Below are 24,135 nucleotides of genomic sequence, written 5' to 3' on the forward strand. Positions count from 1 at the left end.
CCGGGGGGCAGGGCGGTGGGGGCATTCCACCCCGGGTGCACGCTGCTGGAGGGGTGCAGAGAGCTGCTTCTCTGCTCCCTCTGCCCCGGAACAGGTTACTTCCTGTTCTGTAGCAGAGGGACCAGGGAACCAGCAGAGCCGACAGCCGCGTGGCTGCTTCTAGCAGCTAAGAATGCACCTGGGGGTTGGGGAGTTGATGCGCCGGGAGGGGGGTGTCATTGCATCAGGGGGGTGTCGTGCTGCATCCTGGGGGGACGGACGTTGCTGCACCTGTGGGGGGGGGGGGGGGGGGGGGGGATGTGCAGCAGCGATCCACCCTGGGTGGCAGCCGACCAAAGATCGTCACTGCCTTTTTGCCACACACCAGGGCCCCTTTTACTGCAGTGGGTAAAAAGACCAAAAAAGAAATAACCATGCGGTAAGTTCGTACTTGCAGCATGGCCATTTCACTGTCACCCATTGAGATGGCGGTAATGACTCCCATCTCATTCAATGCTGCCCATTAATGCCAGGTAACCTCTTGCGGAAGTATGTTTAAAATATTTCCACTAGTGCCAGAAATGCCGCAGGCTGGGGGTGTAACTACCACCGGTGCCCGCGTTGGGCCGGTGGTAGTTCTGGGTTGCCATGCAGCAACCCTTTAGCAAAAAGGCCCCTTAATCTAATAAATGAGTTTCGAACAGGTTAGCTCTCAGCATTTTATAAAATGTAAGGAATATTGTTAGTGTTTGTATTTGGTGTGGTGGCGTCAGTGTGTGTTTTTAACATGCGCCGAGGCCGCCTTTTACTGCAGCTGGGTAAAAGGTAGGTATCTCTTTTCTTCAGGAAATGGCCGTGCAGCAAGAACTGGCTATGTGGCCATTTCAGGGGGAGCCCGTACCGCCACCCATTGAGGTGGCAGTAAGTGTTCCCACGCTAACCCGGTGGTAACCGGGCAACACTGCCCGATTACCGCCGGGTGTACACCGGTGCTACAAAAATAAATATATTTTTTGTAGTGCTGGATATGACGGCACGCTGGGGGTGGGAACTACCACCAGGCTGCTGCGGTAGCCTGGCCATAGTTCCTTCTTAGTGAGTGCTAATCCCCTGTTGGGCTTACCTACACTTTGTAAAAGGGGCTCTGAGGAAGCTAATAGTCAAATATATAAGAAAAGAATACTTCTGACTTCAAGCTTTTAGGACTAGGAAGCTACATGGCAAACGAATATCGTAGTGTCATAGATCTTGCTCTAGAAAGAGAACCAATCAGTGTAATCACATAAAGAGAAGCAAGACCATAGCGAATTTTATAAATCAACGTACAGAGCTTAAACTGAATTCTAACCTATACTGGTAGCCAATGTAATGTTATCAACAATGGTGTGGCCCTGTCTGTCTTATGAGCAGCCTAGATCAATCTTGCAGCGACGTTCTGAACTGTCTGCAACCTTTAAAATAAAACCTAGGACAACCTATAGATATCACATTACAGTAGTCCAGTCGGGCATGAATAAAACTTTGGACAACTATTTTAACGGTGGATCATTGTAAGAAGCTTCTTACTCTTCTCAGTTTTCTCAATATCTTAAAAGATTTTTTAACCACAGATTTTATATGATGTTCTGGAGACAAAGAGGGGCATAATCGAACGCGAATGCCCATCTCCATGGACGTCTATCTCCGAGAACGGGTACGTGAAGGGGCAGGGCAAACAGTATTTTTGAAAAAAATGGGCATCTATCTTTTTTCCGATACTACGGTTTGTGCCAGCCAAATGCATCGGATTTGGGCGGATTTGAGCTGGACGGTATCGTTTTTCAGCGATAATGGAAACCGAAGGCGCCCAGCTCAAAAACGAACAAATTCAAGGCATTGGGTCATGGGAGGGGCCAGGATTCGTAGTGCACTGGTCCTCCTCACATGCCAGGACACCAACTGTGTACCCTAGGGGGCACTTGTAACAATTAAAAACGAAAGTTAACTACCTCTGAAGTCCAAAGCTCCTTTTCCTTGCGTGCTGAGCCCCCCAAATCCCCCCCAAAACCCACTCCCCACAACTCTACACCATTACCATAGCACTTATGGCTGAAGGGGGGCACCTAGATGTGGGTACAGTGGGTTTTGGGGGCGGTTTGCAGGGCTCCCATTTACCAGCACAAGTGTAACAGGTAGGGGGGGATAGGCCTGGGTCCACCTGCCTGAAGTCCACTGCACCCACTAACAACTGCTCCAGGGGCCTGCATACTGCTGTGATGGCATTTGAGGCTGGAAAAAAAGTTGTTAAAGTTGTTTTTTTTTTGTGGGAGGGGGTTAGTGACCACTGGGGGAGTCAGGGGTGGTCAACGCCGATTCTCTCCAGTGGTCATCTGGTCATTTAGGGCACTTTTTTGGGACTTGTTCGTGAAAAAAAAAGGGTCCAAAAAAAGTGACCCACATTCACGCTAAAGACGCCTTTCTTTTTTCGATTATTGGCTGAGGATGCCCATCTCTCCTCGGCCGATAAACACACCCCAGTCCCGCCTTCACCACACCTCAGACACGCCCCCATCAACTTTGGCCGTTTCCGCGATGGAGTGCAGTTGAAGATGCCCAAAATCTGCTTTCGATTATACCGATTTGGGCGCCCACGGGAGAAAGACGCCCATTTCCTGATTTGGGTCGAAATATGGGCGTCTTTCTCTTTCGAAAATAAGGCGGAAAGTGGGTAATATTGTCATACCTAATATTTTCAGATGAGATTCAAAACTGAATTTTGGATTACTTAATTTCAAAATAGAATCATTCCATATATTGTTTGATTGACCTAATAACAGGAATTTGTTTTTGTCTTTATTCAATTTTAAATGGTGATCAAAATCCATTTTTCCAATAAATTAATGCAATCCAAGATTTTTGAGGATATTACAAATTCTATGAAATGACAAGGGAAAAGTTGTTTTCGTTTTCCATGCAGTTTCAAATGAATGCATTTCCCTAGTACATATCAGAGTATGATATAGCCCTAGGAATGTATAAATCAAGCTAAACAGGTTTATAGTTTAGGACCCCTCTCTCCCCCACACCTTGTTTTTATGCTATGGAGGAAAAGGGTCACATTTTTTAGCTACAGATGATACTATGGATCTATTGTAATACATCGTAATACATTATAAAACACTCCAAGTATCCATCCCTTTCTTTCAGGCTGCCAAGAAAGCAAAGTGACTGGCAGAACAATCTGTATGCACGTGCCCTGCCAGCTTCATTCATTCATTGGCAGCAAGGCATGTTCTCTAGAAGCATACAGCAACCTTGGTGCTACCAGCCAACCCTTTGAGCTCTCTGGCTCAGTCAAAAGTAAAAGGAGTTTTTTTTTCATACTTTGAAAAAGAAGCAGAACCTTTAGGATATGCTTTTGATTTTTAAGAGTGCGCACACAGGCCATTAGTCATTTCTAGGGGAAAGCAAGGGAGAAGGTTTTGGAGGTGATCTTTTCATTCAACATTTTTAAAGTGTTTTTCAGTTTTTTATATTTGGATTTTATTAACTTTTTGTTTATAATTGGTGCACACTAAAAGCAAAATAAAACAAAGCAAAAACAAATTGTTTGCTTGATCCATGCCATTTCTGAAGGTATTTTTATACCATTCATTGTGAGATGGGGACTTTATAATGGTTTATTTAGGAATAGAACATAAACTTCAACTAGGCCTGAAACTCTTACATATATAAGGGGTTCATTTACTTAGCTGCGTTAGGTGTAAACGTGAGCCTAACGCAGCAAAAAATGGAGTACCGTGATATGTACTCAGGAATCCTGCAGTAACTTCCAAATGTACATGGGCTAACCATGTTCTAATATTTTTTGAGGGAGCGTGTCAGGGGCGGAGAGTGGACATTCCTGAGCTAACCAGTAGCGCATCTACATTACCGCATGATAACTGGTTAGTGCACGGATACCACATAAGCCCTTACGTTCATTTCCAAAAATGACTTTTCACCAATGGCAACATTAGCGGGTGGCCATTAATTCAAAAAATAGAAAAGCCTCCATTTTTCAGCAGTGGTAAAAATAGCCACAGTGCATGGGAAAGACCCGCATAAGGATGCACTAAGGCCACTTTCTACCACGTTTGTATCATGGGCCCAGACTCCCTTCCTTCATTTTTCTACAAAATTTTCCATTCTAATACCCTATGTTCCCTTTTAACAGAAGATCTATTTGTCCCTCCACCGCTTACAATAACCAAAAATTGGCTTAATGAAAATTGAAGTCCCCGGCTAAATTTTACTTTGTTCATCGGGCGATAGGATTACTTATTGTTCTGGGGCCACGCATTAAGGAGGTGGAATATCGCTGAGTTACAATTCTTTGCTTCGGTCTTCACCGAGGAAGATTTGGGTGGGATACCGGTGTCGGAAATGGTATTTCAAGCGGACGAGTCGGAGAAACTTACTGACTTCACGGTAAACCTGGAGGACATAATGGGGCAGTTCAGCAAACTGAAGAGTAGCAAATCTCCTGGACCGGATGGTATTCATCCTAGAGTACTGATAGAACTGAAAAATGAGCTTGCGGAGCTACTGCTAGTGATATGCAACTTATCCTTAAAATAGAGCGTGGTACTAGAAGATTGGAGGATGGCCAATGTAACACCGATTTTTAAAAAGGCTCCAGGGGAGATCCGGGAAATTATAGACCGGTGAGTCTGATGTCAGTGCCGGGGAAAATGGTAGAGGCTATTATTAAAAACAAAATTACAGAGCACATCCGAGGACATGGATTACTGAGACCGAGTCAGCACGGCATTTGTGTGGGGAAATCTTGCCTGACCAATTTACTTCAATTCTTTGAAGGAGTAAACAAACATGTGGACAAAGGGGAACTGGTTGATATTGTGTATCTGGATTTTCAAAAGGCGTTTGACAAGGTACCTCATGAAAGGCTACAGAGGAAATTGAAGGGTCATGGGATAGGAGGAAATGTCCTATTGTGGATTAAAAACTGGTTGAAGGATAGGAAACAGAGAGTGGGGTTAAATGGGCAGTATTCATAATGGAGAAGGGTAGTTAGTGGGGTTCCTCAGGGGTCTGTGCTAGGACCGCTGCTTTTTAATATATTTATAAATGATTTAGAGATGGGAGTAACTAGCGAGGTAATTAAATTTGCTGATGACACAAAGTTATTCAAAGTTGTTAAATCGCGACAGGATTGTGAAAAATTACAAGAGGACCTTACGAGACTGGGAGACTGGGTGGCTAAATGGCAGATGACGTTTAATGTGAGCAAGTGCAAGGTGATCCATGTGGGAAAAAGAACCCGAATTATAGCTACGTCATGCAAGGTTCCATGTTAGGAGTTACGGACCAAGAAAGGGATCTGGGTGTCGTCGTCGATAATACGCTGAAACCTTCTGCTCAGTGTGCTGCTGCGACTAGGAAAGCGAATAGAATGTTGGGTATTATTAGGAAAGGTATGGAAAACAGGTGTGAGGATGTTATAATGCCGTTCTATCGCTCCATGGTGCGACCGCACCTTGAGTATTGTGTTCAATTCTGGTCGCCGCATCTCAAGAAAGATATAGTACAATTGGAAAAGGTGCAGCGAAGGGCGACTAAAATGATAGCGGGGATGGGACGACTTCCTATGAAGAAAGATTAAGGAGGCTAGGGCTATTCAGCTTGGAGAAGAGATGGCTGAGGGGAGACATGGTAGAGGTATATAAAATAATGAGTGGAGTGGAACAGGTGGATGTGAAGCATCTGTTTATGCTTTCCAAAAATACTAGGACTAGGGGGCATGCGATGAAACTACAGTGTAGTAAATTTAGAACAAATCAGAGAAAATTTTTCTTCTCCCAACGTATAATTAAACTCTGGAATTCGTTGCCGGAGAAAGTGGTGAAGGCGGTTAGCTTAGCAGAGTTTAAAAAGGGGTTGGACGGTTTCCTAAAGGACAAGTCCATAAACCGCTACTAAATGGACTTGGGAAAAATCCACCGTTCCAGGAATAACATGTATAGAATGTTTGTACGTTTGGGAAGCTTGCCAGGTGCCCTTGGCCTGGATTGGCCGCTGTCGTGGACAGGATGCTGGGCTCGATGGACCCTTGGTCTTTTCCCAGTATGGCATTACTTATGTACTTATGAAGTGCAGCACCTTAAATGATATCAACAAATCCAAACGCCTAGTGTGTCAGAGTCGACACGGCTGTGTTTCGGCATGTGTGCCTGCGTCAGGAATCAAAAGAACCTGTCACATCCAGCGATGCAAAGTTGTTTAAGGCATGTGCAATTCAGGATATATAGCATCCGGCGTTCAATGGAGCTTGTGCGGGAAGCCAGCGAAATGCTATCATTTTCACTTCACACGTGGTACGCCGCTGGCTTCTCGCACAAGCTCCGTTTAATGCTGGATGCTGTATATCCTCGATTCCACGTGTCTTACATAATTTTGCATCGCTGGATGTGACAGGTTCTTTTGACTCCTGAAGCAGGTACACACGTCGAAACATGACCGTGTCGAGTCTGACACATGAGGCATTTGGATTTGTTGATATCATTAAATCTTGTAAACTTTACCTTTGGAATCCTCGTCATTTGTTGCCTCATTTCTTTTGGTTTGCTGTTCCATATCCGTGAGGATTTTGACCTCTTCTTGTCTTTAGACTGTTATCTTTTTGGAATACACTAGCAAGAAGAGGCGTAAAGCCTCTGCAACAAGTTACAGGGTTGAAAACAAAAGCAGCAACACAACCAGTGGCCATAGAAGCATATGAGTTCATTAGGAGAGCAACCTCTGATAGCAGTGTGTGTCAGTATTCTCCTACCATTTGGATATTACAGTCGATACCCAACGTGTTTTAGCAATAAATTGCCTGCATCAGGGGCACAGTTAAAACTGCTACTAGAGGCACTTCACACCTTAAGAAAGCACTCAGGGGTCCTTTTACTAAGGTGTGCTGAAAAATGGCCTGCGGTACTGTAGGTGTGAGTTTTGAGTGTGCGCAGAATCATTTTTCAGCGCTCTTATAAAAAAGGCCGACAATAGACATGCAGCAAAATGAAAATTGCCACATGTCCATTTTGGGTCTGAGACCCTACTGCCAGCCATTGACCTAGCGGTAAAGACTCACACGGTAACTGGGTGGTAATGACTTAGCTGATGCGCGCCAGAAAATAAAAAAATATTTTGCGGATGCGCACCAAAATGAAATTACTGTAAGGGCCATGCAGTAGCCGGTTGGTAACTCAGAATTGGCGCATGTTGGACACGCTTAGGCGCTTACGCGGCAAAGTAAAAGGGCCCCTCAGTACGTCAAAGATTGCCTATGCTAAGCTCCCAGAGCCCAGTATAACCTTCAAAATTTGCTGAAAAGTGGATGTCTTTTGGGGAGGGGGGGACAGGAGAGAGTGGAGTTCATTGGGAGGGGGGCAGGAGGGGGATCAGAGATGCTCAGGTGGATGGGAGGAAGAACAGAATATGGAGATGCCACTTATGCAGGTCCTGGCTGATATTCCTCTTAGGCCTGTATAATGAGATGCAAAGAATTCAAATGAATGCGAAGCACCTCATTAATATGCAAATCAAATAATGCAGCTTGCATCGAACACCACAAGTAGAGTAATTATGGCTTATAGTTTATTGATTTAATATACCAATCTTTCCTTACCAGATAGCAAAGCAGTTTACAAATTAAACCATTAAACACATTAGACAAGAAAGGAACACCATTATCAATAGTAACAGAATAGGGAGAGAGAGACTCAAATATATGAAAGTGTAGTTCTATCTATGGCTGAACCCATATAGACCTCGAACGCTAGTAGGATGGCAATAATTAGGGTATGCTTACACAAAGAAAGCCAGCTCTAAGGTGGAATTATTTTTCCCCTCTGGGAGCACTGAGCTGATAATACGCAGCCTGATGCTCCCAGGCAACATCTTAAGGGAAAGGAGCTGTATTAACAGCAGCCCCTTCTCTCTGAACAGATTCTCCTTAGGCCTCAGCAAGCACCTTTCCAAATAGCATCGCTCCCTCCCTCCCGAAAGGTCCTTATATAGCTGCTTGACCTCTAGAAGTATTGCAAGACTTCTGTGAAGATTTGCAGTGCTATTCTGAATCTAGAGTCGCAAGTGACTGGACATCACTCCTACATCATTCTATTAGACCATTAGGGATATGGAAGTGGCCTACAAGGTAGGGCTTCTGGAGGATGGGGAGGCCTTGGACTATTCAGAAAGATGCTGGGAGTGTCTGTTCAGGGGAAGAAGGGAAGCCACTATTTATGCAGCTCTGGCCCCTTTAAGAAAGCTCCCTGGGAGCCTCAGGCCATGCTTTTTCAGGGAGCAGAATAAGGCAGCTTGTGAAGCTGTTATTTATTTACCATGGGAGTCCTTAACTTGCTGTACTGAGTTAGCACAGAATAGTGACTCTCAGTTAACTAAGCTGTGGTACAATGCCAACTTTCATTGCAGCTTAGTCACTTCTCCTCTAAATCTATCAGAATCTTATTGTAGAAAGAGTTCCCCTGAATTCCTATTTAAGAAAAGGTAAAGAGAAATGTACAGATGGGATTGGAAGGAGTAGCTTTTTAGCTGATGAATGGGCCAATACCTCAGAAATTTGGCAATGATAGATGCAGTTCATATGCAGTTTTAGATCTGATTTGTGCTTTATAGACAGCTATAGGAGGAAGAAAATATATACGAACTCAAGTGATCTGAAGTCTGGAAGTGTCATGAGCACTATGCACTGAGGCCTAACAGATTTGGGGACTTTCTTCTCTTAGAGCTGGAAGACTGCAAAGAAGATTCAAAACCTTCAGATGTTTATTAGATTTGGAAAGCATCATAGAACCTAATGGCCTAGAATAAGCACGAATATTGAAATGGCAAGTTTAATTTAGTACCATGACCTAAATTTCTAATTGCAAGTAGAAATAAGGCAAGTAAGAGTGAGTGGCTAATTAACCCAATCTTGTGTCATGCAGCAGTAGGCTTTACTTTATAAAAAGGGCTGTAGTGCTATAATAGGAGCAAAATCTCCACAATGATTTCATTAGTCATATTTTAAGGTCTTTAAAGGTCAGCATTATCAGAGAATAGGGTACACTATGCATAGACACCCTAATTCAATATGTGGCGCTCAAAACCGCATGTGCAAATATGGTACACATCCAATTTGAGTGTGCAGTTTAATTGATAAATGAGCCAATTAGCATTGATAATTTAGCACTAGTAGTCAATTATCAGCGCTAATTAGCATTAATCAAAATCTGCACGCGCATTTTAGGTGCTGGGATTTGTGCGTAAATTTTATGCATGGAACCCAAACAGGAATGAAGCCATGGGAGGAGCATGGGTGGATCAGGAACGGTCCTGAAATTTACTCACAGTTTTACTGAATAAGGGAGATCTGCGTCTAATTTAGGCGTGAGAATTTATACCATGGATCTCGGCAACAAACGCTATTCTATAAACAGTGTCCCTCTGAGTGCCGTTTATAGAACAGCGCTTAACGCTGGTTTGTATCAGTGCCCAAATTTTGATACCATTTATAGAATTGAGTCAATAGAGTTAATACTTGCTCATACATAGTAACATACACAGTAACATAGTAGTTGACGGCAGAAAAAGACCTGTACAATCCATCCAGTCTGCCCAACAAGATAAACTCATATGCGCTACTTTATATGTATACCTGACCTTGATTTCTATCTACCATTTTCAGGGCACAGAACATAGAAGTCTGCTCAGTACTAGCCCCGCCTCCCAACCACCGGCGCTGCCACCCAATCTCTGCTAAGCTTCTGCAAATCCATTCCTTCTCAACAGGATTCCTTTATGTTTATCCCATGCATTTTGAATACACATAATTGGTCCATTTTAAACAACCCCCACCCCAAAATAAACAAATAAATAAATTATGTCCACTTGCAAAAGCCAATTCTCAGTGAGTCTGGACAATGTTGTTATCCCTATTACTTCAGATTATTATTTACTAAACTGTGTTAAGTGCTAACATATGCTTTAAGCTGAAAACATTGCCTAATGAAGAATGCTGTAAAGCCTTCTATGTTAGTTTTGTCATTTGCTATACGCTAACTGCAAGATATTTATTTTTTAAAATTTTTGTTCGGAGGGGTGTGTCAGGGGTGTAGAATTAGTGCTCTGCCATTAGTACACATTTATCCCTGGATTCTATATATAGCATCTAGCTTTCCATCCCAAAACCCAAGCGTAGTCTACTACAAGTGTTAATTGGTTTAACAAGCCAATCAGCATTTTTAACAGCATTTAACAAGCAATAATGAGCACTCTATAGTATTCTATAGCGCAGAGCGTCTACATTCTAATGCTTGGAGCCAAAAAGGGGCGTGGTTATAGGCAGGGAAATGGGTGTTTCATGGGCATTCCAAAATTTATGCGCAGTTATACAATATGCTCCTCTGCGCCTAAATCTACACACCAGTATTTACGGCACATTTTCCTTGGTGTAAATGGATGCGCGTAGTTCTAGGCGCTTGGATATCAACTAAGCGTATTCTATATACTGCACCTAAATCTTGGCACCGCTTATAGAATGCACTTAGGCAGAAATGTATTCCGCGTGGATTTTTCAGGCACCGTATATAGAATCTAGCCTTAACTGAATAACACTGACAACGTGGGAACCTTTAGCGCTTAACAGGAGGTGGTACGGGCTGTGGCGTCATTTTTTTCAGTGACACTGTGCTATTGCTAACAATAGCACTTGGCCAGTAAAAGATAGACTTGAAAAAGGCTAAATTTATGGCCATGCTAGAAATGGGCACACAGCGTGGGAAAATCTCCTGTTAGTATACAGACCAAACTTTTTCAGTTCAGTTTTGGAAACCATGACTTTTCCCCATACACTGATATTTTTGGGGGGCTGTTTCACACATTAAGAGCCCTGTTTACTAAGTCGCACTAGAGGCATGTTAGCATTTTTAGTGCGTGCTAATCATTTGCATGCGTTAACTGTGTAGACGCCCATAATATTCCTATGGGCGTCTATACAGTTTGCACACGATAATTTTCAGCACGAGCTAAAAACACTAGCGCACCTTAGTAAACAGAGACCTTTGTTTAATAAACAAATATATTAACAATAGAACAGTTTAAGGAACACAAATCATTTGGAAAGACCAGAAGAGGAGTGGGAACAGAACCAGGCTCTTTCCTTAATAAACTGAACTTCAAATACTGGATGTATTCGGCAGTGGTGTAGCCAGACTGCCAATTTTGGATGGGCCTGAACCCAAAGTGGGTGGGCACAAAATTTTCTCTCTACCCCCCTCCCCCAGCAAAATTTAGTCACACTAATCAGATGCATTTGTCACATAGGGTAAAGTGCTGCTTTTCAGTGCATCAGATTTCAGACAATTTATTTAATAGCCTAACACCCTTTTCAATGAGCTTTCAGAGGCCAAAACCTCCTGCCTAAGGTCAGTATAATGCTGTTACGGTATCCTCTCCTGACCTAAGGAAGGAAGTATTGGTCTCTGAAACTTTATTAACAAAGGTACCATATTACTTTATCCTAAATTAAAAATAAATTTATTTTCTTTACCTTTGTTGTATGGCCATTTACTTTTTCTCATTGTGTTGCTCCCAGTCTCTAGATTCTGCTTTCCTTCATTTTCGCTTAACTCTTCTGCCAGGGTTTCCTGGCCATTTGTCATTTTTCTCTCCTTTTTCTTTGCTTTCTTCAATATGTTTCTGCCTGTCTCTCTCTCTCTGTCCAGATTTAATTCATTCTTACTATCCATTCTTTAATTTCCTTCATCTACTTATGGCTTTTCATCTTTTTCTCACCCTTGTTCTCCCCATGCCCCTTCCTCTTATTCTCAAGTCTTTCACTACTCCCCTTTTCCATCCAGCAGCTCTCCTCTTTCTCTCCCCATCCTTCCAGTGTCTCCCCTCTCTCTCCCCATCCTTCCAGTACTCTCCCCTCTTTCTTTCTGCATCCTTCCATCCAGTGTCACCTCTTTCTCCTTACCCTTCCATCCAGCGTCTTCCCTCTTTCTCTCCCCATCCTTCCACCCATCTACCCTCTCTCCTGATCCTTCCATCTAATGTCTCTCTCTCCCTCCTTCTAACCAGTGTCTCTCTATCTCTCTACCCTTTTCTGTTCAGTGTCCCTTCTCTCTCCACATCCTTCCAGTCTCTCCCCTTTCTCTCTGCATCCTTTCATCCATCTCCAATCTTTCTCTCCCCATCCTTCCATCCAGTGTCTCTCTCCCCATCCATCCATCTGTTTTCCCTCTTTCTCTCCCCATCCTTCCATCTGTTTTCCCTTTCCCGATTCTTCCATCCAGTGTCTTTCTCTCCCCATCCTTCCATCTGTTTTCTCTCTTTCTCTTCCATCCTTCCATCTGTTTTCCCTCTCTTCTGATTCAGGCCCGCCAGTGCCAGCCCCAGCTCCCATTACCGGCCACTGCTGCTTTTCCTGTTGAGCAGTAGGGCTGGAGCTATAAAAAGAAGAAGCACTCTGATTGAGCTGAGCGCAGAGCACTAACGACAAAAAAATGTTTTAAAAAAAGTGCTGCACCGCAGGCAGCCTTGAGGCATTGGCTGCTAGCTCTGCAGGCTCCTCCCGTCTCCACATCACTGCCCCTGTAGCAACGCAGGAGCAGTGACGTAAGAGATGGGAGGAGCCTGCAGAGCCAGCAGCCAATGCCTCAAGGCTGCTTGCGGTGCAGCGCTTTTTTTTCAACATTTTTTGTCATTAGCGCTCAGCTCAGTCAGCTGAGCGCTTCTTCTTTTTGTAGCGCCGGCCCTGCTGCTCAACAGGAAAAGCAGCAGTGGCCGGCAATGGGAGCTGGCGCTGGCACAGGCCTGGAGGAAAAGTGAGCGGGCAGTGTGTGTGCGCTTGGGTGGGTGGGCCTGGGCCCACCCAGGTCCACCCGTAGCTACGCCCCTGGACTCTTCAGTCTGTTTTTTGAAGAGCCTGGTTCTGTTCCCACTCCTCTTCTGCTCTTGAGATTATTCATGGGACATCGTGGTTCTTTTCCACCTCGGTGGTTTTGCTACACAAATCAATTGCGCATGCCTTAATTCATATCAATTTGCATGCACTACATTTTAAGGCATTCTAATGAATCAAATGTATGTTAATGAATACACATCCCTAGGCTAGATTGAAGCTACTTTAAAGCTGTGTGGAGTGACTGATGTACAATATTCTGATCTTTTCATTTTAGCAAGCTGAGATCACATCCCTGTATAATTTAGGAACTGGATCTGGACACTGAGGAACAGAGAATATAACGTCAAAGGTGGACTTTAAACGCCGTCTAGTCTGTCCACTTTTTATTTCTGGTGCATTTGATTTCTACTTTTCCAAACACTTCGTTGCCAGTAGGGATCTCTGATGCCTTTCCCATATTTTCCTGAAGTCATCTACTCTTTTTGCCTCCACTACTTTCCTTTGAATGTACAGGCAAACCAAGCACACGCCTAGGGTCAACAGTGAAGAGGAGACCCAAAGATCCATTGGCGTAGCTACGTGTGGGCCTGGGTAGGCACAGGCCCATCCATTCTTGGCTCAGGCCCACCCAGCTGCAGAACCCCACATCAACATCTCTCCTCCTCCTTGGCACCCCGGCATCTGCCCGCTTGTCGCTGAACCCCATCCCTCCCCAGTATACCATACAGGCATCCCCAGGCACCTGCAGTGCTCCATTATTGCTGTCTGCGCCAGCCCCGCAAGCTTCCATTGGCTGGCTCCTACTCTTGCCGATGTAATTTCCTGTTTCCTGTCTGGCAGGATCCAGCCGATGGAAGTCTGTGGAGCTTGCGCAGCCAGTAATAATGGAACACTGCAAGTGCCAGAGATGCCTGTAAGGTACACTGGAGAGGGACGGAGTTCAGCAATGGGCAGGCAGATGCTGAGATGCTGCGCGGTTGGCGCAGGCAACAATAATGGATCACTGCAGGTGCCGGGGATGCCTGTAAGGTACACTGGGGAAGGACGGGATTCAGCAACGGGCTGGCAGATGCCAAGTCACTACATTTTTTTAGATCTCTGGCGAGGAGGGAGTGGCATGGTGTGGAAAGGCCTGTCTAAGTTAACTCTGGGCCCATCCAAAATATTGGGTCTGGCTTACGCCACTGCACAGACCTGCCAAATCTTCTACTCAGGAATGGCACATTTGTGGCAGATGTGAGCACCTTGTGGTCAGGGATAGGTTGTTAATTAGTCATTTTAGGGGCCTTTTTACTAATATGCACTACAAAATGGGCTTTTCCCACTCACTAAGCCCATTTCTAGCACATACATAAAATACAGCATTTTTATTATTTTTTTTTATTTGCCGGTTGTGCACTGATTAATGTGGGAGCAGTTACTGTCTCCTATTTAGGAAGTACTTCAGGCTCCTGATTTAGCCCTACATTATTCAGTTAGCACGTGCTAATGTGAGCGGGATACCTGAATGCGCTTCCACACCCATTCTGAGCCTGTGACACGCTCCTTCCCAAAATACATTTAAAAAATAAATTCTGCAACTTAGTATGTGCAAAAAAGAAAATTACTGCAGAACACTTTAACACATTTTGCTGCCAGATTAACTGTCGGATTCTACATATCACACCTTAATTTCCGCTTGGAAATTGAAGCGTAGTCTGTAACAATGCACGTAACTTAATTGGTTAACTAGCTAATCAGCACTGTCAATTGGATGTTAACAAGCAATTATCAGCACTAATTGGCATTAAATAAGATTTGTGCACACAACTGACTATGGGCTCCTTTTACTAAGCTGCGGTAAGCCCGTGGGCTTACCGCTCGCTGTACAGGAAGTACTGCAGCAGCCCAGTGGTACTTCCCACCTCTAGTGCACCGTTATTTCTGGCTGCTATTTTTGTAGCGCTGGAGTGTACCCAGCGGTAATCAGGCAGTGCCATGCGCTGCCCGGTTCTTGCCAGGTTAACATGGGAGCCCTTACCACCACCTCAATGGGTGGTGGTAAGGGCTTCCCCCCCCCCTGAAGTGGCCACGTGGCAAGTGCTTTACTTGCTGCCTGGCCATTTCTTGTGGGAAGATGAGACTTCCCTTTTACCAGCTGTGGTAAAAAGGGGCCTCGGCGTACGTGTAAAACACATGCCGACACCAGCACCAGCCCCCTTTTGCCGCAGCTTGGTAAAAGAGACCCTAAGTGTATTCTGTAATATGGTGCTCGTAACTTCTCAGTTGCATAGTTGGAAAGGGGCATGGCCATGAGCAGAGTGTGGGGATTTCTAAAATCTCTGCACATTGTTATACAATATACCCGTTCATCCCCGGATTCTATATAGTGCGCTTAGATTTAGGCACCAAAATAGGTGCAGGTTCTATAACACTGCATGTGACTTAATTGGCTTAACAAGCTAATGAGCGCTGATAACAGCACTTAAGCAATAATGAGCACTATTTGGCACTGATTAGAATTTAGGCGCACAACTCGCTAAGCGTATTCTGTAATGATGTGCGCCGAACTTCTAGTGCATGGAGGCAAAAAGGGGAGTGGTTATGGGTGGGGAATGGGCGTTTCATGGGCGTTCCAAAATTTAGGCACCTAGTTATAGAATATGGCCCAGTGCGCCTAAATCTACGCACTGAGATTTACACCAGGTTTTCGTTGGCGTAAATGGATGTGTGCGGATATCAGCACTGAAATAACAACTAAGCATATTCTACAGCACAACAAAAAAAATTTTTTCGTGTGCTACTAGGCAAAAACCATTTATCCTATACTAAATTCAGTGTGTGTATTCCAAATCCGAAGTCAGAATTGTTTTAATACGTCAGGAAATTTTGTTATGCATAAGTTTGCCCAAATGAATTAAGCACTTGGAAAGCATTGAATAATTTTTTACAGAACAAGTTTTACTCCAACAATTACCTGATCTACATCAAAGTTTTCGTAGTAAACAGTATATGAAATTGTAATGGAATAACAAAATTTCAAAAAAGTCTCGTATTCCAGTTTAAAAGGCTTACTTCAGCAAGGCCCAGTACTGTTTAAGGTGCTTCAGGCATCTGCTTTTGCATTTGTGACCGGTCATATTTTCCCGTTGCAAAAACCAGCAGTAGTCCCCCATCATGTTGGGATTACAGCGGCCTTGATATCTGTTCTCCATTGTAGAAATGTCTTTATGGAACCTCTCTCCATGTTCGTCACTTATATGTCCCAAATTGGGTGGGAAAAAGTCAAGATCTTTTATCTTGCTGCACCATATGCCTGGAATAGACTTCCTGAGCCGGTACGTCAAGCTCCATCTCTGGCCATCTTCAAATCTATGCTAAAAGCCCACCTTTTTGATGCTGCTTTTAACTCCTAACCCTTATTCACTTATTCAGAACCCTTATTTTATCATCCTCACTTTAATATTCCCTTATCTCTTGTTTGTGCTGTTTGTCTGTCCTAATTAGATTGTAAGCTCTGTCGAGCAGGGACTGTCTCTTCATGTTCAAGTGTACAGCGCTGCGTACGTAGTAGCGCTTTAGAAATGATAAGTAGTAGTAGTAGTGGTAAGATGGGAATGTAAGAAATGCATTTTCAATGATATTCGGCAGCAAGTTGTTCATATGCTTTAAGCATAGTTCAGCATAGTTTTCAGCTCGTCTGTTCCCAAGGAAGTTCTGCACTACTAGCACAAATGCATCCCAAGCTACAAGTTCCAGAGGGTTGAGTTTTGTTTTGAATGTGTCATCATGCATTAGTTTGTTGATTTCGAGGCCAATAAAAATTCCGGCCTTTATTTTAGCCTCAGATTTCAGTGTGCTAAACATCTCCTTCAAATACGGAAAACCATTTCCATCACGATTAAGTGCAATTACAAAATTTTTTATTAAACCAAGTTTAATGTGAAGTGGTGGAAGATAAACTTGAAGTGGATCGACCAGTAATTTGTGTTGTACATTGTACCGACCAACTGTGTGCTCGACTCTGAGAGGCCACTGTCTCATTTTGTAATGATTTTTGTCATCACGACTGTTCCATAGGCACAAGAAACACATATGCTTCGTGTACCCTAATTGTAGGCCAAGCAGTAGTGCTACCACTTTCAGGTCAGCACAAATATTCTATTTATGTTCAGAGTATTTGATCATTTTCAAAATTAGCTCCATAGAAGCATGGGTCTTTTTCATTCCAACCCCATGAGCCAATGGAACAAATGTTTTTTCATTACCATTGTGCAACAAGACAGCTTTCAAACTCGTTTTGCTCGAGTCTATGAATAGCCTCCATTCATCGGGAACATGTGTACCATCTAACTCCATCATAAGACCATTTACATCAGTACAGAAACAGGCATTGCTTTCCATTGCATAGTATGCAGCTAACTTGGTGTGTCGATGATGAAAATGTGAAGTTGTGGTGCTTCGTTGTAGCAAATTCCATTCCCGAAGTCTAGAAGCTAGCAGTTCTAACTTTTCTTTAGATAATGACAGATCTCTTCCCAGATCATCTAAATCTGATTGGCTCAGCAAGTGCGGCTGACCCTCCAGTTGTTCTGGATCAGGAAATACATCATGCCAATCAACATGTTCTTCTTCATCGGGATCAGAAGCGTCAGTTTCAATTGCCGTTCCTGCTGCGGGAGGGGCAGGCACTGGATTCTCTACATCGTGTGGTACTGGTTTAAGAGCAGACTCACAGTCAGGATACACAATTTGTGACTTGTTTCTCTTTGAATATCCGGTGATTTTGGTCATGCAAAAATAAGTCTGAATGGTGATTTTTCTGCTCATGCCAAACCATTGGCACTGCAAAAGTCATTTCTTTCCTTTTACCATTCAACCACTGCGTTAGCCCAGAGTAACACACAGTGCAACAAACATGAGGTGCCCAGCTTTTATCTTGATCTCCAATTTGACAGTCAAAGTAATACTTGTAAGCAAGGCGCACTCGCTTTGTCAGATTCTTGCGCTGATCAGTGTATTTGCCACATATGTAGCAGAAATTGTCCGGATCGTTAACATATTTGCGTCTATCCATCTTGCCTTATATACTTTCTGCTGACATCAGCCAATAGACCTGTCTGAGCGTGTCTGGACAGGTCCGGGCATGTCTGTTGGAATATTTCCAATATATAATGCATTAATATAAGTGAATAGGCTTTGCATGTATAACTTAAAATCTAGACGTGTCAGGCAAATTTGGAGTTCATATTTGGAATCGGCGGGTTCAATTTAGTATAAATCACACGCTTTTCTCTCAGTAGCAAAATCATTGTTCCCGATTATAATCGGCACCTAAATCTAGGTTCCAATTATAGAATACGCTTAGTCAAAACTGATTTCCACGCCAATTTTTTAGGTGCCATATATAGAATCTCCTCCTCTGCGCCTACTTTAGCTATTGGGATTTACACCAAGTAAAATGTGATGTAAATGGCCACAGCTAAATTTGGTCATGTGGACCAGTGCTCGGCATATTCTATATACCGTGTGGAAATTTAAGCCTATTCTATAAAATTTTGGTGCATTTTTTTTCACGTGGAATTTTCAGGTACCACATATAGAATTGAACCCTAAGTGCGCATCAGTGCTTAGCAAGGTTTAGTAAAAGAGCCTCTTAATTAAGTGAGGCCTGTGGCTGGCAAAGCTTTATAAATTGGCAGTATAATTGACAGGGATATATGAAAAAAAAACAAACAACTTTATTTGGGGCATTTTTTTTTTAGCTTGATAAAAAAAAATTAACAAACAGAGCTTTTTAATGAATGTCAATGAATTGTTCATGCATTAATTCATATGGTGGATGCATTAAAATATTTAATACATGCTAACAAAATGTGTGCTAGCAAATACACATCCCAGATAATTGTCAATCATTTTCTGACTTCCTAGGTCTGTAGCAATAGAGATTCTCACTCCTCTCTCCCCAGCTACATGATTCAGCCGTTCACCAGATCCCCTGAACCCAAATCTTCCTTCATTGCCTGCCTGCCTTCACTGTCTCACCCTCCCCTCTTGAACAGGCCTCTTTCCTTAGGCCACCCTCCCCAGAGTTGCTCTCCAAAGCTGTCCATGGAAGCTGCAGGGGCTGCTGCTGAACATGGCAACAACTTAGGACTGAATGCAAGGACTAAACCAATGCATAATTGCAGGTCCCACAGTACTGCTGAGAGAGGCAGGACCTGTGAAGATGATTTTTTCTTTGTGCTCTCTCACAACCTGTTACTGTCACCATAAGCAGAAGCAGTCTCTGCATTATCTCTCATGGAAGAAAGATAGTCTTGAGGAGGGGGAGGAGGCCATGAGTGTTCATTCCAGGAGGCGGTAAAGAACAAATGAATCGACTAAGCAGTAAATTTAAAACAATTGGAGAAAACATTTCTTCACTTGACATGTCATTAAACTCTGGAATTTGTTGCCAGAGAATGTGGTAAAAGCATTTAGCTTAGCAGGGTTTAGAAAAGGTTTGACTAATTTCCTAAAGGAAAAGTCCTTAAGCCATTATTAAGATGGACTTGGGAAAATCCATTGTTTATTTCTAGGAAAGGCAGCATAAAATCTGTTTTACATTTTTGGGATCTTGCCCGATACTTGTGACCTGGATTGGTCACTTTTGGAAACAGGATACTGGGCTTGATGGACCTTCAGTCTCTCCAAGTATAGCAACACTTATGTTCTTATGTTCTACATGTGACGCTGTGGGTGAGAAAAGCTTGAGGGAATGGAAGTTCATGGCAGAGACCCATAAATGTACTTTCGCCTAGGATCCAAAATGTTTAAAATCTGGCTCTTGGGCCATGCCATGTATTCACTACTCTTTCTATGAGAAAAATATTTTCTGATATTGTTACTTTGTCAACACATTGTAACCACACATCATGGCCTAGAACTTGCCTCTCGGTCTACCGTATTATTTGACAACAATTTTATCATACTGCATCACAATTTTAAAATCCTGTTTCATTTTGGTTTTCATCAGTTTAATATATTATGCAATACCAATAGATTGATCCAGATCCTTTCCTCATCATCTCTGCCAAATAGGAGAAAGGTTATTTCATTACTCATTTGTTTTTGGACCAGGGAACTTTAAAAATCAGGTATTAGAACATAAAGCTACTGTATACAGTAAAAATGTTCTTTTTGTGGCTAACAAACACGATAGAACCGAATAAAAAGATACCATTGTAACCCATTTAATCTGCAGTCATTCCAGCCACAACGCCAGGAAACTAATGCGAAATGTACAGTTGCTGAACAGACTTGTTTTTAACAGGCCTAATAGCTATTACAGCAAATGTCACTGTTTAGGAAATGGAGCTTTTGTTCATTATGCCGCTCCTTTAATTACAATCTTCATGTTTAAAGATCTCATTAAAACAAAAAAAAAGGCTGCTCTGGATGGAGACACGCCAGCCAAGCCTTGGGTGCTTTCCATTGCTTTACTGCTTAAAAATCAGCTATTTTGCGAGTCTGCTCCATGATTTCGCAGTCACTAATCTCCGGGCAATGCAGGAAAAGAGAACTTCTTTCAAAAGTTCCGCAATAACGAAACACGGTATGGTCACCACACTTCACAGCAAAATTGAACCCAAAGCAGCTACTGAGCCTGCACACACCTTGAATATGAATAAACGAATATATAGATACACACGAGCTTGTGCTGAACATACAACATCTGAAAATGCTTGCATCAGCTTTAATTCCCCCCTGACAATAAGACGCATCATCATAACTACAGACGGTAAAAGAAAGCGGTACTTACATCTCGGAATTTGTTCCAGTATTTATCGCTATCGTACTGCGAAATGGTGCTCAACCATTTGTCATTGTCCAAGAAATTGCCACGGTTGTTATTGGTGCTGATGATTTCTGGATGCCTGCCTTCCACCCGCAGCAAGCACCAAGCAAGAAAGAGCAGTATCCGGTTCATCTGAAAGAAAAATAAGCAAATGTCCTTCGTCAGCAGAGTTGCCTCCTTTCCAGAAGAGCAAAACGATCTATCGCCTCACTTCTGGTCCCTTTAAAATACTGAGAAAATAAAAGCAGACCTGAGCGTATTTGGGTTCCTGCGGAATTATTATAATAATAATTATTAAATGATTCTTTTCTTGGTTGCAATAAAGGGTAACACTGAGCCACAGAGGTAACCATGCAGCTGATGGGCAAACAGAATACTATCATGTTCCTTGCATATTTACCTCTGGAATTAAAAGTATGACTGCAGTAATAAAAACGTCTTTCAAAGAGCACTTAATATTGCATGTACTGAGATAGAAAGCAAGTTTATTGGGAGAAGTTGTGTTCCTTATTATTCCAACTTCAGCTATACGCTTAGAGCCTGTCTATACGAATTGTTTTCTTTCTTCACCTGCCTGATCTTAAAACCGAGATGCAAAAACTGTTTAATAATAAATAATATGCTAAACCAGAAAGCCAGGACGGTGACTAGCGGATCTGCCTAGCTTTTAAATCTCCATTTCGACGAGGAAAGCTTACCTTTAGCGGTTTCCACGTCCTGCTCTTCAAGCTGCTATGTGCACTGCTTCTTTCCTTGCAGCTTTTGCACTGTTTTGCTGGGATTTGGGAAGGATACATTGATGCTAAACAGCTTCAGCTTTGAGCTCTTGTGGCTTCTGCTGAAATGGCACCATCTGCTGCCCCCTGCCGGCCGAAGGATGAACTGACTGGAAGCTGCCGTCAAGCCCAGGTCTTTGCTGAAGGCGCATCCCGACACCTAGCAACAAGGGCTATTCCTCAGGATGCCCCAGAGGTTTCAGCACAGTTTCAGGATTAACCAGGTGATCTTCATCTACAATGTGTAGCTAGAAGAGCCACTAACGGAGAAAGAATGAAGGCTGGAAGCAGTTTGATTGCAGCCAGGTTCATTCCCAACCTCTCTTCCTTCCTCTGCCCTTAGCACCCCTCCCCCACCTCACATCAATTCCTTTTCTTCTCTATAGTCTTCTCGTAGTCTTAATTTATTTCTCAGGAAATAGTCACTTAGAAGGCTTGCTGGGTTTTTTTTCCAGCTTCTCTCTTTTTACCAAGTGCATGCACATAGTAGAAAATGTCAATGCACTGTTAACATACTTCTTGGCTACTTCATTTTACACCTCAGCATTCAGTTTCTACCTCTTCTCCTTAGGGGCTCTCTCAGCTCCAGATGAGAGACATCTTACCTCTTGCAATACCAGTTTCCTTTTCTGAAATCTTTCCTCACCTTCTTTCCTGCATCTACATTAGGTACCTTGTTTTTCTTGTATTAGGACTTACATGATGATCCGTTTATCCTTGTAAACATATTGAGTTTGAATTTTTTATTCATGCTTTCTTTCATCGTCTCACTTCCCTTGCAAAGGGTCCTTATCAACTCACGGCCAGTATGAATTTTGATTCACCTCAATCAGGACCTAGAAAAACATTCTGGCAGGATAATATTTGTTCAGTTTGGGTGAATAAAAATAATGCTGACCTATGTTATATTTTAAAGCAACTCAGAGATACTTTCCAGCTTATAATCGAACGAGAAAAACGCCCAAGTTCCGACCTAAATCGGGAGATGGGCGTTTATCTCACAAAAACGAATAACGCGGTATAATCAAAAGCCGAATTTGGGTCGCTTTCAACTGCACTCCGTCGCGGATGCGGACAAAGTGGACGGGGGCGTGTCCGAAGGCGTGTCGAAGGCGGACTGGGGCGTGGTTATCACCCGAACAGAGATGGCGCCCTTCGCCGATAATGGATGCGTTTGTAGCTAGAATTTAGGGCACTTTTCCTGGACCCTGTTTTTTCACGAATAAGGCCCCAAAAAGTGCCCTAAAATGACCAGATGACCCCCAGAGGGAATTGGGGATGACCTCCCTGACTCCCCCAGTGGTCACTAACCCCCTCCACCACAAAAAAATGATGTTTCACAACTTTTTATTTCACCCTCAAATGTCATACCCTCCTCCCAGGCAGCAGTATGCAGGTCCCTGGAGCAGTTGTTAGGGGGTGCAGTGGACGTCAGGCAGGTGGACCCAGGCCCATCCCCCCTACCTGTTACAATTGTGCTGCTTAATGCTTATTAGTCGTCCAACCCCCCCAAACCCACTGTACCCACATGTAGGTGCCCCCCTTCACCCCTTAGGGCTATAGTAATGGTGTAGACTTGTGGGCAGTGGGTTTTGAGGGGGATTTGGGGGGGCTCAAACACACAATGGAAGGGTGCTATGCACCTGGGAGCTCTTTTACCTGTTTTTTGTTTTTGTAAAAGTGCCCCCTAGGGTGCCCGGTTGGTGTCCCTGGCATGTGAGGGGGGACCAGTGCACTACGAATCCTGGCCCCTCCCACGAACAAATTGCCTTGGAGTTATTCGTTTTTGAGCTGGGGCGCTTTCATTCTCCGTTATCGCTGAAAAGCAAAAACGCCCAGCTCACACATTGGCGAATAAAACATGGGCGTCTATTTTTTTCGTAAATACAGTTGGGTCCGCCCCTTCACGGACCCGTTCTCGGAGATTAACGCCCATGGAGATAGGCGTTTCTGTTCCATTATGCCCCTCTTTGTGTCTCAAAAAACACTGATATAACTAGCTGTCTCACTTCTTCCCTCCTCCACCTCTCCTGCATGCTTAATAACATATTTTCAACTTCATTACAGTACAAATGAGCATCATTGTCCTTTGGATATGCAAAGTCACTCTCCTGTCTGTCACTGTTGGCACTGCAGCATCTGGAATTGGAAAAAAGGATACGGAGCACGCCCCCTACCATGATGTAGGCTTGAACTAAGTAGCATCAGCTTCTTGCCCTATTGCTTACTATTACTCCTTAGCAATGGAGTGGAGGAGTAGCCAAATAGTGCAGTGGGCTGAAAATCAGAGGAACTGGGTTTGATTCTCACTGTGGCTCTTTGTGACCATGGGCAAGTGTCAACCCTCCATTGCTTCAGTTGCAAAAAACTTAGGGGCCCTTTTATTAACGTGCACTGAAAAAATGTGACGCGAGGTCTGTTATGAAGCGTCGAGGGGCGGATTTTATTAGGTTGTTGGGGCATATGTCCAGTTTGCAGTGGGATTTGGCGAACCTGTTGATCACTTGGGTGACGGTTTCATCAGTAAGTAGAGCGAAGTTTGTCCAGATTCAGTCTGCTGGATATTCATTGGGGATTGGGTCCAGACAGTCAATGAATTTTTCGTGGTCGGTGGTATTAAGTGG

The 24,135-nt window shown here is 43.5% G+C and overlaps 1 protein-coding gene across 2 annotated transcripts in view; it reads right to left on the reverse strand.

Annotated features, from left to right (window-relative positions):
* Nucleotides 1–21,495, reverse strand: part of SPOCK1 (SPARC (osteonectin), cwcv and kazal like domains proteoglycan 1) — a 635,761-nt gene extending 614,266 nt beyond the window's left edge. For both annotated transcript variants that reach the window (XM_030212676.1, XM_030212675.1), the window contains exons 1-2: nt 21,434–21,495; nt 20,700–20,867 (exon numbers count right to left, since the gene is read on the reverse strand). In XM_030212676.1, the coding sequence (XP_030068536.1) occupies nt 20,700–20,867 (168 nt within the window). In that variant the 5' untranslated portion in view covers nt 21,434–21,495. The remainder of the gene's footprint in view (nt 1–20,699; nt 20,868–21,433) is intronic.
* Nucleotides 21,496–24,135: the final 2,640 nt, after the last annotated feature.

The sequence above is a fragment of the Microcaecilia unicolor genome, chromosome 8, assembly GCF_901765095.1.
Source record: "Microcaecilia unicolor chromosome 8, aMicUni1.1, whole genome shotgun sequence".
In the NCBI taxonomy this organism is placed as follows: Eukaryota; Metazoa; Chordata; class Amphibia; order Gymnophiona; family Siphonopidae; genus Microcaecilia; species Microcaecilia unicolor.